Source organism: Typopeltis vanoorti, chromosome 6 (genome assembly GCF_054136105.1).
Source record: "Typopeltis vanoorti isolate ZY-2024b chromosome 6, IOZ_Tvanoo_1.0, whole genome shotgun sequence".
Classification (NCBI taxonomy): Eukaryota; Metazoa; Arthropoda; class Arachnida; order Uropygi; family Thelyphonidae; genus Typopeltis; species Typopeltis vanoorti.
Window position 1 is genome coordinate 7,294,414 of NC_143554.1, and position 15,323 is coordinate 7,309,736.

Here is a 15,323-nt window from a genome sequence, read left to right on the forward strand (position 1 = left end):
GAGCTTAAGTAAAAAAGTGTAAAATAGATTCGGAACATCGAGCATTTAACCCTGAGTGGACAAACAAATATTTTTTTACATCGTTTAAGGACAAAATAGAGTGCACTGTTTGACGGGAATCTATCGCTGTGCTGAAAGAGTACAATCTGAGACGTCATTTTGAATCGAAACATCCTAATCTTAGCAGGTTGGATGCAAGTGAAAAGCAAATAAAAGCAGCAAAATTATTGAAAGTCCTCAGCGGTGAGCAACAAGTCTTTAAAAAAGTGACATCTGCAAATGAAGTTGCCACAAAGGTAAGCTTAAAAATATCACAAGAAATAGTTTGTACTGGCAAATCATATACTGAGGGAGAGTTGATAAAAAAAGTGTCTGATGATTGCTGTTTCTGAATTGTGTCCTGATAAGAAAAATAATTTTGAAAATATCAGTTTTGTCCTGTATGACTGGTCAAGCACAGGGTGGCTGATATTGTCGAGGATCTTAAAGATAACCTGCAAAAATCGGCTAGTGAATTTGTCTATTATTCGCTTGCCATGGATGAAAGTACCGACGTGAAAGATACTACACAGCTTTTAATATATATAAGAGGCGTTAATAAGAATCTTGAGGTGACAGAAGAGCTTGCTGGTTTGTGTTCAATGAAAGGAAGAACAACAGGAAAGGAGATCACAGAAAATGTAAAGATGTGTGTAACCGAAAAACTATCCTTAAATTTCAAGAATTTAGTAACAGTTTGCACTGATCGTGCCCCATCTGTGTGTGGAAAAAATGTTGGTGCTGTAACATTTATTGAACAGTATGCAGGTAAACCATTGACAAAATTTCACTGCCTAATTCATCAGCAGGTATTATGTTCAGAGGTTTTACAGTTTGATCATGTGATTAAAGTAGTATTTGCTCTGCTCAACTATATTCGAGCTCGGGGTTTGAAACACAGAATGTTTCAGGCCTTTCTAGAAGAAAATGATGCAGAGTACAGGGATCTACCATACCACACTGATGTACATTGGTTGAGCAGAGGTGAAGTTTGGTCACGCTTTGTCGCTCTAAAAAATGAACTAGTCAAATTTTTGGAATCTCAAGAAGATATGGAAAAATTCCCAGAAATAATGGATAAAGAATGGAATCAAGATTTATTTTTCTTGTGTGACATTTTTGGGTCACTTGAATGACCTTAACTTACAGCCTCAAGGAAAAAATAATTTTGTTTTTCAGTTAATGTCTCTTATAAAGGCATTCAAAATGAAATTAAGTTTGTTTGAAAATCAATTTGCTAAGGGGGATATGTCACATTTCTTAACTTGTCAACAGAATATTCCATCAGAATATCATTCGATGGTGAGTGGAAAATATAAGAAGCACATATTACTTCTAAGTGAGGAGTTTCAGAAATTAATGCCATTGAGTAATGAAGACGAAGTCCGCATAAAAGTGATTTAGGATTCATTTTCTGTTGAAGCAGGAATAACTTAAATCTGTCGAACTCCAGATGGAAGTTATTGATCTCCAGTGTTCTGAAAACTATAGGGTCAAGCATAGAGAGAGTACTTTACAAGAGTTTTATTCTATTCTGGATCAAGATAAATTTAAAAGTTTGTTGGATATTGCCTACCAGGTATTTTGTATGTTTGGGAGCACATATACTTGTGAACAAACCTTTTCGGTCATGAATTTGAACAAAACCAAACAGCGCTCATCTTTAAGTGATATCAATTTGCAGGCCATATTAAGAATGGCCACTTCAAACATGACACCAAAAAAAAAATGGGAGTTTTCCCAGAAATAATATACATGACACCAAACTTTGATAAAATAGTGGCAACAAAGAAATGCAATGTGTCACAATGTGACATTCAGTCACTGATATTTCACTGAGAATAAGTATAATATTCTCAGTGAAATTATTAGTAAGCTTTGTGTTTATGTTTAAGTGGTTTTTATTGAGAAATTTTGCAGCTATATCTGTTTGTAAATAATTTTGATTATAATTTTAATTGTAACTCTCTAAAAAATTTAAATATGCATATTAATTAGTATTTACTGTAGACCTACCAACAAATTTACTTAAGTTTAGCTGCACTGGACTAGTCTAAGATTCTAGATTTGAAGTGATTGATCTGGCCCTTGGTCAGGTGGTCCAAGTTGGGTTTGGTCCTGAGAGATGATCAAGTTGTGCAGGCCTGCTCTAGAGAAAGCAAATGACACAATGGAAAAGGAAAGGTTTCCTAGTCCACTATTTAGAGATCTGAATAGCAGAGTAGGAAATGATTGTCAGACATACAAAAATGTTTTGGGAAAATTTGAAGAAAAGAGCAAAACTAATAATAATGCAAATACCTGTTGATTTCTGCTCAGGACATGGACTGGTTATTACTAACACCATGTTCCAACATAAAAATATGCACAAATTCACATGGAGAGAAAAGTCTCATTGACTAAGTTATTGTTGATAGTGATGTTTTCTCCCTGGTGCAGGACACCAGAGTGTACACAGGATTTGAAAGTGATCACTATTTAGTCTTGAGCAGGATAAAATTGAATTTCATATTGAAAAGAATAACACGTAAGAAAGCTTTAAAGCAAATAAAAGTTGAGCAGCTCTCAGATGCAAACTGTACACTAAAATACAAAAACATTATTCAAGAAAAACTGAAAGAGTTTGAGAACAGAAACAAACTTTGGAGATTCTGTGGCAAATCCTGAAGAAAACATTGATTAATTCAGCCAGAAAGGCATGTGGCAAAGTTGCCTGCTAGGATAGAAAAATCATAACTCCCTGGTGGACACAGGAAATTAAAGAGGTAGTGAAGGAAAAGAAGAAAGCATATCGAAAGTTCCTAGCAAAAAGTCAGCTTATGCTCTTACAGAATAAAGAGACAAATGTAAGTAAGCTAAACACTGTGTAAAACTAGCTGAATAAAAGTCATGGGAAGACTTTGGTAAGAACACAGAAAATAAATATCAGGAAGGTGGCAAATATTCTGGAGGCAGTTATAAAAGCTCAGAAATGGAGGAAAGAGTGCTGTAAAAGAAATTAGAGATGATAAAGGTGACATAAAAACTAGAGAAAAAGATATCGTTGATGTATGGAGAAATTACTTTGAAAAACTGCAAAATGAAACAAGCAGTGATGACAGAACAGTGGTAAAAAATACTCAACAGAGAAGCAATCAGGAAAGCATATCCAAACTTGAAGCAAAAAATGCCATCAGAAGCCTGACATGTGGAAAGGCAGTAGGAGTAGATGACAATCAACCAGAAATGCTCAAGTATGGAGGTATAAAAGTCTTACAGTGGCTGCACTGCACAGTTCAGAAGGCCTGGACAGAGGGACGAATTCCAGATGATCGGAGTAGAGCTCTCATAGTGTGTGTGTTATGATCCATTGAGTCGTTTCCAACTCCTGGTGACTCCACAAACATACACTCTCCATTCTGATCTGTCCCTGACCATGTCTTGCAGATCCTCCAAGTGCACTCCAGTTATTGGTCTTCCTTTTCTCCTGCTTCCATCAGCGGGAGAAAAGTAAGTTTTAAACATAAATCTTATGTTTTAAACATAAAACTTTAGCAAGCATCATCATCTTCTCCAGACTGTCATTTGCTTGCATAATATGACAATTTTTGCTTGATGATCACAGCTTCAAGGGAGCAATCTGGCTTTATTCTGTCTATCACCGATTTATTGGTTTGCTTTGCAGTCCAGGGTATTCTTAGTAAGCATCTCCAAACCCATAATTCAAATGCGTCTATCTTCCTTCTTTCACTCTTTCTCATGGTCCAACTTTCACATGCATAGAGCACCACACGGAATACCATTACTTTCACGATTCTGATTTTTGTAATGAGGCTAATATCTTTAAAGATCTTGCTTAAATTTGTCATTGGTTTTTTCTTAGTAATAATCTTCTTCTAACTTCTTCAGTTCAATAACCATCTTTATCAATTTGGGATCCTAGGAACACAAACTTGTTAACTACTTCCATTTTCTCCCCATCTACTTCAAAATCATAAATTCACATGTTGCCATAACTTTTGCCTTCTTCAGGTTAAGTTTAAGACCATATTTAGCACTTTCTTCTTTAATTTTCATAATAAGTTCCTTCAAATCTTCTTTGCATTCTGCTATCAAAGTGGTATCATCTGCATACCTCAAATTATTAATATTTTTCCTACCAATTTTAATTCCAACTGAAGACTCCTCCAGCCCTGCCATTCTTAAAATGTATTCTTTCATTAGTGCCTATATACAAAAAGGGAAAACTGAATGTGGGAATTACAGAGGTATTTCCCCACTGAGTGTTCTTCGTAAGATTTATGCAAGTATACTTGAGAAACGGTTGAGAAGGATTGTGGAAGGGTGGCCAAATAGAGGCTGTCAGGATCAGATCTTCACTTTACGACAAATAGTCGAGAAAAAACATGGGAATATAACAAAGATCTGTATTTAAGTTTTGTAGATCTGGAAAAGGCATATAACAAGGTGCCAAGAGAGAAGCTACTCAAAACAATACAGTTTAATGGTGTCAATGGAGCATTATATCAAGCAATACTTAGTCTTTATTTGAGTTATAAGTCAGCAATTAGAATTGAAGGAAGTACAAGTAGATGGTTTAATGTTAAATCTGGTGTCAGACAAGAATGTACATTATCCCCTCTGTTATTCATTATCTATATGGATCACAATATGAAGGAAAGTGGTATTAAACCCAATATCAAAACTGGAAATGTTAATCTCAGCTCTTTTCTTTATGCGGATGATTTATTTATACTTCTAAATAAATTCAGTACAAGTCTGCAAGATTCCCTGACTAAACTGAATAAGTGTTGTGATAGATATGGTATGAAGGTCAGCATTAAAAAGACAAAGCCAATGAAAATAGACAGAAACATTGAAAATATCAACTGCATTATGAATGGAAAAACTTACAGAACAGTAAAACATTTCAACTACTTTGGCACAATTTTTTAGTGAAGATGGTAAATTAAATATGAAAATAGACAACAAAATCAACAAAGCTGGTATGGTAGGAAGTCAACTGACTAAATTTATATGGAAAAAGAGAGAAATTAGTCAAAAAAAACTAAATTTGTTGTATACAAAATGGTGTTCAAACCAATTTTAACTTATGAGGCTGGGAGCTGGCTTAGAAGTAAAACACTTGACCAAAGACTAGAGACTGCAGAAATGAGTCCTGAGAAAGATCAGAGGCGTGAACAGATGGCATCAATGACGATATCATATTAAAAATGAGGATATTAGGAAAGAACTTGACATTGTCAGTATCCAGGAATGCATTAGCAGAGCTAATCTCAGGTGGTAGGGACAGGAAAGATTAGCAAGACAAGTCCTTCTCTGCCAGGTTGGCAGGAAAAAAGATCCAGAGGAAGATCAAAATATATGTGGATTGACACAGTAAAAAGTGCCTTAGAAGACAGAAATATAAGATCTGATAATGTTGCAGTCTTGACAGGTAAGAGATTTATTTGGAGGAAAATTGTAGATAGGAAGTTAATGGTGATGTAGTGATGTTTCATATAGTACTATCTTATCCTGTATACCTCTTGAGGGTACACATCAGGAATTTGATGATGAAATAAATTTTGAATGAAGCTTTTCCAAAAGTGGGTGCAGAAATTAAAAGATGACCATCAGTTTGTTTTGGAAATATATTCTGAAAAACTGCCATTGGGGTTTTAAAAAAATTAAAGGAAAGGATGTAAGATAAATAAAACTTCTTAGAATTAATTTCCCTTATCAATTATTATGTAACATGTTATTAGGTTGCAATGTATTAAGAGTTACAATATAACTTGGTTTTGTTGGTGTCCATGTAGTATATACAGGATTGGGCAGATGAGGGTAATGTTATCTGTGAGAGTCAACATGGATTTGTGAAAGGGCGCTCTTGTTTTAGCAATATGCTAGCCTTTTATAATAAAGTTACAAGAACATTAGATGAGGGAAATGCATATACTGCAATTTTCTTAGACTTAGCGAAGGCATTTGACAGGGTGCCACATGATAAGCTGATATTTAAGTTGCAGCACATGGATCTGGATGTCAGATTGGTCAACTGGATTCAGGATTGGCTGTCTGATAGGTATCAGACAGTTGTGTATGGTGGAGCAGTTTCAAGGAGGCAGAGGGTTACAAGTGGGGTCCCACAGGGCTCAGTACTAGGACCTATATTGTTTAACCTTTATATCAATGACATCCAGTGGATTGCAAGGGATATTCAGTTGTTTGTGGATGATGCGAAGCTGGGAAGGATTATTAGTAATAGTGCAGATGTGGTAGCCCTGAAAGAGGATTTGAATAAGCTAGATAGGTGGGCAAATGAATGGAGGTTTCAGTTTAATGCAGCAAAATGTAAGGTCTTGAGGTTTGGGAAACATCGATGGGATGCTGCATACTCTATGGGAGGAGTGATACTGGAGGAAGTAGGGAAAACAAGAGATCTGGGGTTGATGATTGATAGAAACCTGAAATTTAGGGGACATATTGCAAAGGTGGTGAAGGTAACAGAGAGGATTGCTGCAATTATGAGAAGGACACTGACCTGCAGAGATAAGAGGGTTATCATTCCGTTATATAAGTCTCTGATCAGATCACACTTAGACTATTGTTCTCAGATTTGGTCCCCAGGTTTGAAGGGGATAAATTAACTGTGGAAAGGGTACAAAGACAGATGACAAAGATGGTTTCAGGACTGTACAATTTTGGTTATGAGGATCGGCTGAGGGAATGTGGACTGCAGAGTTTGGTGGATAGAAGAAGGAGAGGTGATGATATGATTGAGACTTTTAAACTGTTGAGAGGTGGTTACAGGGTTGACACTGGGGAGTTCTTTCACTTCGTTGAACAGCGGGAAGGAGTGATGACAAGAGGCCATCCCTGGAAGTTACGAAAGGAAACTGAGCAAGAGGGTGAGGAGTGGTTTCTTTGCATGGAGAGTGGTTGAACCGTGGAATGCATTGCCTGATGGAGTGGTGAGAGCGAGAACGGTCAATGAGTTTAAGGAGTGGTATGATAGACTTTGTGTTTCTTAGGGGGGCCTCCCCTCGATGAGTCTTTTGACTCCATAGAGGCCTGAATAATAATAATAATATTCATTCCAAATGAATCATCTAACCACACAGATGTGCAGATCCATTTCAATTGTTCAATGGATATGCCCTTCCCTATAATCATTTACTAAGCTGCTGATATACATAGGTGCTAGTCATTATAAGTATTTTTTAATCACCCCCCCCCCCCAAATTAAGCCCATCAAGCATATTTGAAGATAATGACACGTAATTTGTTATGCCTCACAGCAGCTTGTTGGACACATAACACTACAACTGTAAATCATTGTTAGTTCATTTGTCTCTAATGAATGTATTACTATTAATGCTTATTCTTTCCCTCCTTAAAGTTAGATGTCAATCATTCACACATGGTTCATGTCTCATTAATGTATATTTGCAAAAATACTCACACCATTTATTTATTTAAAGATACCAAGCAAATATAGAATTTTGCAGTGGTATCCTGTAATAAAGATTTTTTTTTTTCTCCCTTCTACATCTTTTGGTTACAATGAAAGCATATGCACATTTTATGTTTGCCTGATAGGTAAATAGAGTGCTTGAGACAAATCTTAATTCCACACCCCTACTGTGAGCATGTTAATATCATTACTCAAAAGATTTAGTAATCTCTTCAAACACACACACACACACACATATATATATATATATATATATATATATATATATAGAAATGATACCTACCTACCAGGCCTGTACAAGTTAGATGCTAGTATATTATCCATCATTCCTCCTGTATTACCAATTTTGAAACAGCCAGGTTTAATACCACCAACCTGAAACGGGATAAACCACTGCTAATTTCATGACTGGTAAATAAGAATTTCATAAAAATATTTGATTTTATAAATGTACCTAAAAAATACAAGCCAGAAATATTCCTCCTGCCCCCCCTCCAAAAAATAAACTTTATAATAATTACTTTATTTTTGACCATTATTTTTAGGCTAAAATTTAGTGTGTGTTTAAATAAATTAATAGACTTTTAGTTTTCAGTAATAAAAGGTTATGCTCGAAAAAATTGAATGCATGTATTTTTTATTAAAACAAATTATCTGAATAATCAGTGACTTTTCTATGATCAGCAAAGGTTAAATGCTGACATGTGAATGTCGGTAATTATACACAACAATGAAGATATATTATTACTTCTACATCTGCACACATGCAAACGCTTTTTTTTTAAATGTGAATCCCACCATGAGAAGTCAGATATTTATAGCACTGTCAGTGGAGTTAAAGGTCATCACATAATCCAAAATCCTACTCTAGAAAAGTAACTGTTGGTAGTCTCACACCATGAGATTCATCACTCAGGCACTTTTACAAATATTCATGCCACCAGCCTGAAATGGGATAAACCACTGCTGATTTCATGACTGGTAAAGAAGAATTTCATAAAAATATATTTGACTTCATAAATGTACCTAAAAAATACAAGCCAGTAATATTCGCCCCCCCCCCAACCCCCAAAAAATACTTTCTATAATAATTTCTTATTTTTTGACCATCATTTTTGGGCCATAATGGTATTCAAACCCAAGTCTATTAGTTGAAAAGTTGATCACTGGGCCAGTATATAAAAGAGGTTATTTCAGTATTTTTGTCTATTGTATGATGTCTATTGTACTGCTCTTAATTCTAATGATTCAAAAACAAAATCTAGACAAAAGGTAACTTTTTTACATCATTCAAAATAGCATGTATAGTTAGCTCCACATTAGTATAAATGCATGTAATTATTTACATGGCAGGAGTACGAAAACAAAGAGGAGAAAAGTTTGTGATAGGACACCAGACTATATAAATTTATTGGCTTAAGTAATTGCCTGACAGAGGAAGCTATCTTTAAAGGGAATAGACTAAAAATACATTAAAGGTACATTAAAGGGTAATGGCAGCAGAAGTATATCTATTCTAAGCAGTGAAGTAAAAAGAGCAATCAATGCTCCTGAAGATATTTCACAATACTGAAACAAGAGCTAAAATATTTATAGGGTATTACAGAAAGAAGGAATTCAGATCTTTCAACATATTTTTTAGAGTGAATTCATTTTTGTTACTCGCTGTTATCATTGGAATTTTAACCTATGAGAATACTGTCTGGTCAAATCTAATGCTAATATCAATTCTGACATTAAATAGTTTATTTTAAAGGAGTAACATGGAAATTTTCCCAGAAATAATACCTCAATTCTGACATTTTCATGATGTACCCAGTTCACTGTCCACACATATCACTGGTATGCTACAAGTTTTGTGATCTTTTGTGTGGGGGGGTCAGATAAAGTTATTAAGTCTCAGAATGTATACCGAACTGTAACTGACTTAAATTGTATTGGCTTAAACTATAACATTATTCATGTCATATCAGCTGGGGTATCATTGTAAAACAAGACTTCCAACTGTGTTTGTTGGGGAACCAAGATGATCAGCAAAAAGTAACTTGCTGGAACAAATTCACCATCAGAAAAACTGATAAGACATTATCAATGGGATAATTAATGGCAGAGATGTGCAACTTGCCAAAGAATTAGAGAAGCATCATGGAGACAATTGTTGCTGATACTAAGAAAACTGAAACAGGTGGGATACTATGAAATAACTATAAGATGTTCTACTTTGGCAACAGTGCAATGGCAGGGAATTTTGAGTAGAGTAATATGGGCATCAAAATGGGAAAATGTACAATGAGACTTATTTCTGCCTATGGACACAAAGAAGGTTCAACTAATAAAAGAAGTAGAACTTTTTTTCCAAGTCATTAGAAGGTAGTTAGCATAAAGAAAATACAAATTCAGTTCTAGTTTAATATTTAAATATTATAATAGGAAATGAATATCAAGATATATCAAAATATTTTGGGAAAATTTGGAGAAATGGAAAAGCTAATAAGTTGCTAAGTACCTTTTGGCTTTCTACTCAGGATATGGATAAATCCCTACAAGTTCACACAAAGATCAAAGATGATGTGCACAAATTTGCAAGATAGTTGTGGAAAGTCCTCCCCCCCCCCACATTTGGTTACAGAATAAATTATTATTATTATTAAGAGAGACCACAAGAGTTAGGACTCATCGTGGAGGCCACATATTAACAAGGAAGCATTCAATGGCAATCCATTCCAATCATACACCACTATGAGAGAAAAATCTAGCTCTCACCCTTTTCTTCATGGCATTCATTCTCAGCATCCAAGGATGCCCTCTCATCCTTTCTCTACCCTCCATAAATTGAAAAATCCATCAACTGAAATCCTGTATGACCCTTTCAGAAGTCTGTAGGTCTCATTCATATCACCCCTCCATCTCCTGTTTGCTAGTGTCTGCAGTCCATAAATTCTCAATTTGTTTTCATAATACATAAACCTGATATCATTTTTGACACTTTCCTTTGCACTCTCTCCACTGTATTAGAATCACCACAGAAACCAGGAGACCTGAGTGCAATGGTCCAAGTGAAGTCTTATAAAGGTTTTGTAGAGAGGCAAAATGACTTATCTTTACATAATCATTTCAGTATTGAAATTATCTTCTGAATTGTATTTGCAATCTTTGCTCTATGACCTGTGAACTTCAACTTCCTGTCTATAAAACTCCAAGATCCATAACCTGACCAGTTTCTTCTAGCATAATCTCACCAATATAATATGACATTGGATATCTCATCACACCACAATGCATAACTTTACATTTACTAACACTGAACTAATAGCCATTTTCACATGCTCACAATTCCAACCTATTACTATCATTCTGAAATTACTGCATATCAGCTGCATTCCTGATTACCCTGCCTATCTTTACATCATCAACAAATAGCTGTATGTCTCCTGTCAAATCCTTTACAATGTCATTAATACACAGACTGAATAAAAATGGACCAAAGAATAATCCTTGTGATACACCACTGATTTCCTTAAATCATGCAGACTCACTTCTCCCATATACCGTTTTTTTATAGCCATCCTCTTATCCACACTAATACTTTATGATCCAATATAATTTTCTCTAATGACCAAAAGTATCATGGTGTATCCAAATGAATATACTATCTAACTAAGTGGTAACTTTACTATACAACATGAGAAAATTGTTAAAATATGATCTTCTCTTAGTAAACCTATGCTGTTCATCATGAAGTATAGAATTCCTGTCAACCCATTTCTGTATGGAAGTCCTAACCAACTTTTTCAAAATCTTTCCAACTGCTCCAGAGATACTGATAAATCAAAAGTTGGATATATCAGTGCAAAGGGATTACCATATAGCTGGTAGTAAGACTATAAGTTGACTATTCATAGTTGCATTTTTTAAGGGAATTACAGTGTAGAATAATATATTAACTAAAATAAATTCAGTTAATATTTGTAGGTATCCAAATTGTAGATGTCATTGATTCACCCACATAAAAGGCCAAATATTTAGCAAAAGTGCTTTCCCAATATACTGGCAACAGTCCCTGACAGATAAAAAACTAACTCAGTCACTTTAAAGCCGGTATAGAAAACTTCACACTCTAACAACTAGCATGATGCATTATGGTCAGTATGGATGCCTCCTGTCTGTTTAATAAATGTTCCAGTTAAAGAAACTTTAGACCTCCTTCAAACTAAATTTCCGACCGATATTTTAGCATTGTTTAAGTTCACTATGAACTCTGGCTATTTTGTTTGGCAAGGAAAATTCTACAAACAAATAGAGGTGACAGCCAAGGACTCTGCTTTCTCTTCCCACAATCCCTAGCTAATTTCATCATGAACACATCTCAAGAAAAAGTTCTAACCTTTGCTCAATTAATAAACATACTGTTTGGCTATGATTTGTGATTATGTGTTCATCTGGCTACATGCTCTCAACATATATTTTTAAGACACCTAAGCAATCAACACCCCAGGATTCAGTTCCCATTAGTAAAAGAAAATGACAACACAGTTTCCACTCACTAGACACACTTTAATTACATGCGGTCTTGATGGATCCCTGGCATTCTTTACAGAAAACCCAGACACACACTGGCAGATACATTCACGAACAGTCATCCCCCTCCCCTAAAAGTATGGAATTATTAAAACTTTATATGACAGGGCTCTCTGCACAACTCTCCAGAAGAGACACCACACCAAAGCTATTACCATAAAATATTATTATTAAGAAAGACCTCCAGGGAGTTAGGGATTCATCGAGGAAGGCCACATACTACACGCACCAGATATCATATTTATTCTTGAATTCATTCACAATGTTTACACATAATACATCCAATGGCAATCCATTTCAATCGCGCACCACCCCGTGAGAGAAAAATCTAGCCTTCATCCCCTTCTTAGCGGCATTCATTCTCAGGTTTCAAGGATGCCCCTCTTGTCCAAAAAAAGAAAAATTCCATCAACTAAAATCCTGATGACCCCTTCAGAAGTTTGTAAGTCTCAATCATATCACTTCCCTCTTTCTCCTGTTTGCTAGTGTCTGCAGCCTACAAATTCTCAATCTGTCTTCATAATCAGTATTCCTCAATCCTGATATCAATTTTAGCACTCTCCTTTGTACTCTCTCCACTGTATCAAAATCTCAATGTAAACCAGATCTGCACACAATAGTCCAAGTGAAGTCTTATCAAGGCCTTGTATAAAGGACAAAATGACATCCTTATCTTTACATATGGAAGTTCATTTCAGCATTTCGATTATCTATTGAGTTGTATTTGAAATCTTTGCTACATGGCCTCTGAACTTCAACTTACTATCTACCAACATTCCAAGATCCCAAGCCTGATCCATTTCTTCTAACATCATCCCACTGATCTAATACGACATTGGATATCTAATCGTGCCAAAGTGCATGACTTTAAATTTACTAACACTTGAGACTGAACTGGCATCCATTTTCCCGTGCCCACAATCTAGCCTATTTAAATCATTTTGCAAGTACTGCATATCATCAGCATATAGCTGTATATTGTGGGTCAAACCCTTGCCAAGCATTAATGTACAGTTTGAATAAGAGTGACAAAGGACTGATACCTTAAATCTTCCTAATTCCCACCCCGTATACCACTTTTTTTTAATATTTGTGAGGCAGCTATCCCCTTCTCCATGCTAATATTTTGTAATTCAAACATATATTCTCTAATTTATGCAACAGTCTCTCCAACAGTATTCTGTCAAAAGCCTTAGCAAAATTCAAAAGTATCATGGTGTAGCCATTCTCCTTGTCTAGTTCAATGGTAACATTATTACAGAATGTGAGCAAGCTGCTAAATCATGACCTTCCCTTAGTAAATGCTCTTCATTGCAAAGTAGAGATTCACTGTCAACCCATTTCTGAATGTGAGCCCTAACCAATTTTTCCAAAATCTTCATTCACCACCACTCCTCAGATACAGATTGATTGAGAGTTGGATACATCGATCTTTGCACCACCCTTGTGCAAAGATCGATGCATAAAATGCATGAGAATGGAAAGAATGTATGCTAATCCATGATTGGAATCTTCCCTGTTCTCAGACTTTCATGATGTATGCTTTCAGGATTGGAATCTTCCCTGTTCTCAGACTCAAATTATATTGCCTGGTCAAAGGAATAGCCAGTTCAGCTGAACTCTCCTTTAGCACCTGCTGTGCTAATATCCCATCAGTCCATATTGCTGAATTCTTATTCAGTTTATACTACAGCTCTAATATCTTCTCTTCATACACCTGAGTTTCTTCATACAGTGAAGAGGATGCATTCAATGTTGCATACATCAGGTCAATAACTTTTAGCAAAATTGGCACTCAGTTTATTATTATTACGTGACACTTCCAAGGAGTCCAAGGACTCATCGAGGGAGGGCACTTACTCTACAACTCTACTCTCCATCTTCGCCACTCAATCCACCAACTACAGCGAACTACATCATCCACACCAACACCATCTACTGCCCACCACCATTAGTATTTTCACAGGCAATCACAAACATCCATACCCACGGCAGGATTCAAACCCACAGCCTTTTGGCTGGAGAGCAGATATGCTAACCACTTGGCCAACCAGAACAACCTCTTCTGCATCTGTCAACCCTCACGCCATCTGCATTCAGAAGAGTTATTCTTTCCTTTACTTGCAATATATCAATATAATTCTTGTGGGTTGTCTTTAGCTTGCAGAGCTAGTTTCTTTTCATACATACGAGTTAGCTTTCCATACAACAGTTGTGACTATTCTAGCATGCTGCTTATAATTTTCATAATGGACATCATCCTTATGCACATGGTATTCTTTTCACATCATTTGTTTCTTATGAATCTCTTGCTTAATAAGATTGCATATACATTTGACTCCTACCCTATTTATTCTTCTGACTCTCGGGACACATTTTGATATTGCATCATTTAAATATTTTTAAAATGCTTCCCATTCACTGTCGATATTCTTCCCATCCAGTAACTGATACCATCCCACTGAACTCAGTAGACTCCTCAGTTGGTCATAATCCTGCTTTGGAGTTCACAGCATGTAACCTTTTCTGAATGTAACTTAAACTTAATCACTTCCCAAGTGAGTACTGATCACTGTCACTAACTGGAGGCAGAATAGTTAAGTCTTTAAGACTGAAACAACTTCTGAGACTATAATCAGATCTAATGCTCTTTGACCTCAAGTTCCTTCTGTCATTTGCTGCTTGAGAAACTGACTCAAAACAGCTCAATAAATTCAGTTTAATTCATTCTTCTCATGAGATTTTACTGCTACCCAATCAATGTTTGGATATTTAAAGTCCAACATTATGATTACTCTTTTTGTGCCCATCCTCTTTATTTGGTGATGCACTTCTTAACCAGCAACTGATCCACAAGGTCCTGTAACAACATCCACTGTGTATTTGATCTTGTTATATTCCACCTCGTACTAGATGGTTTCAAACTCACTGCCATGTGAAAAACTGTTACTGGTATTACAATCATAGGTTTCAACACTAACTGGATTCAAGTCATCTGTTATTATTAGCAGTACACACCCTTCTCTCCTATCCAGTCTATCCTTCCTAAAATTACTGTACCTTTTATACTCCATACCTGTTACAGTATGTCTGATTCTGATCTCACTATTGCCTAGAACCTGATGGCTCCAAAATATTGACCAAGGGAACAGACTTTATCCCTTTGTTTCTGATGTTCCTAGCATTCATGTACAGATATAATAAGCTACCTGCATGTTCTTTTATATTTCCTCTTGTCTGTAGTCTG

The 15,323-nt window shown here is 35.8% G+C and overlaps 1 protein-coding gene across 3 annotated transcripts in view; it reads right to left on the minus strand.

The window, feature by feature from the left end:
* Positions 1 to 15,323, minus strand: part of ATPCL (ATP-citrate synthase) — a 555,953-nt gene that overhangs the window by 155,198 nt on the left and 385,432 nt on the right. For all 3 annotated transcript variants that reach the window (XM_090394661.1, XM_090394662.1, XM_090394663.1), the window contains exon 18: positions 7,782 to 7,873. In XM_090394661.1, the coding sequence (XP_090250787.1) occupies positions 7,782 to 7,873 (92 nt within the window). The remainder of the gene's footprint in view (positions 1 to 7,781; positions 7,874 to 15,323) is intronic.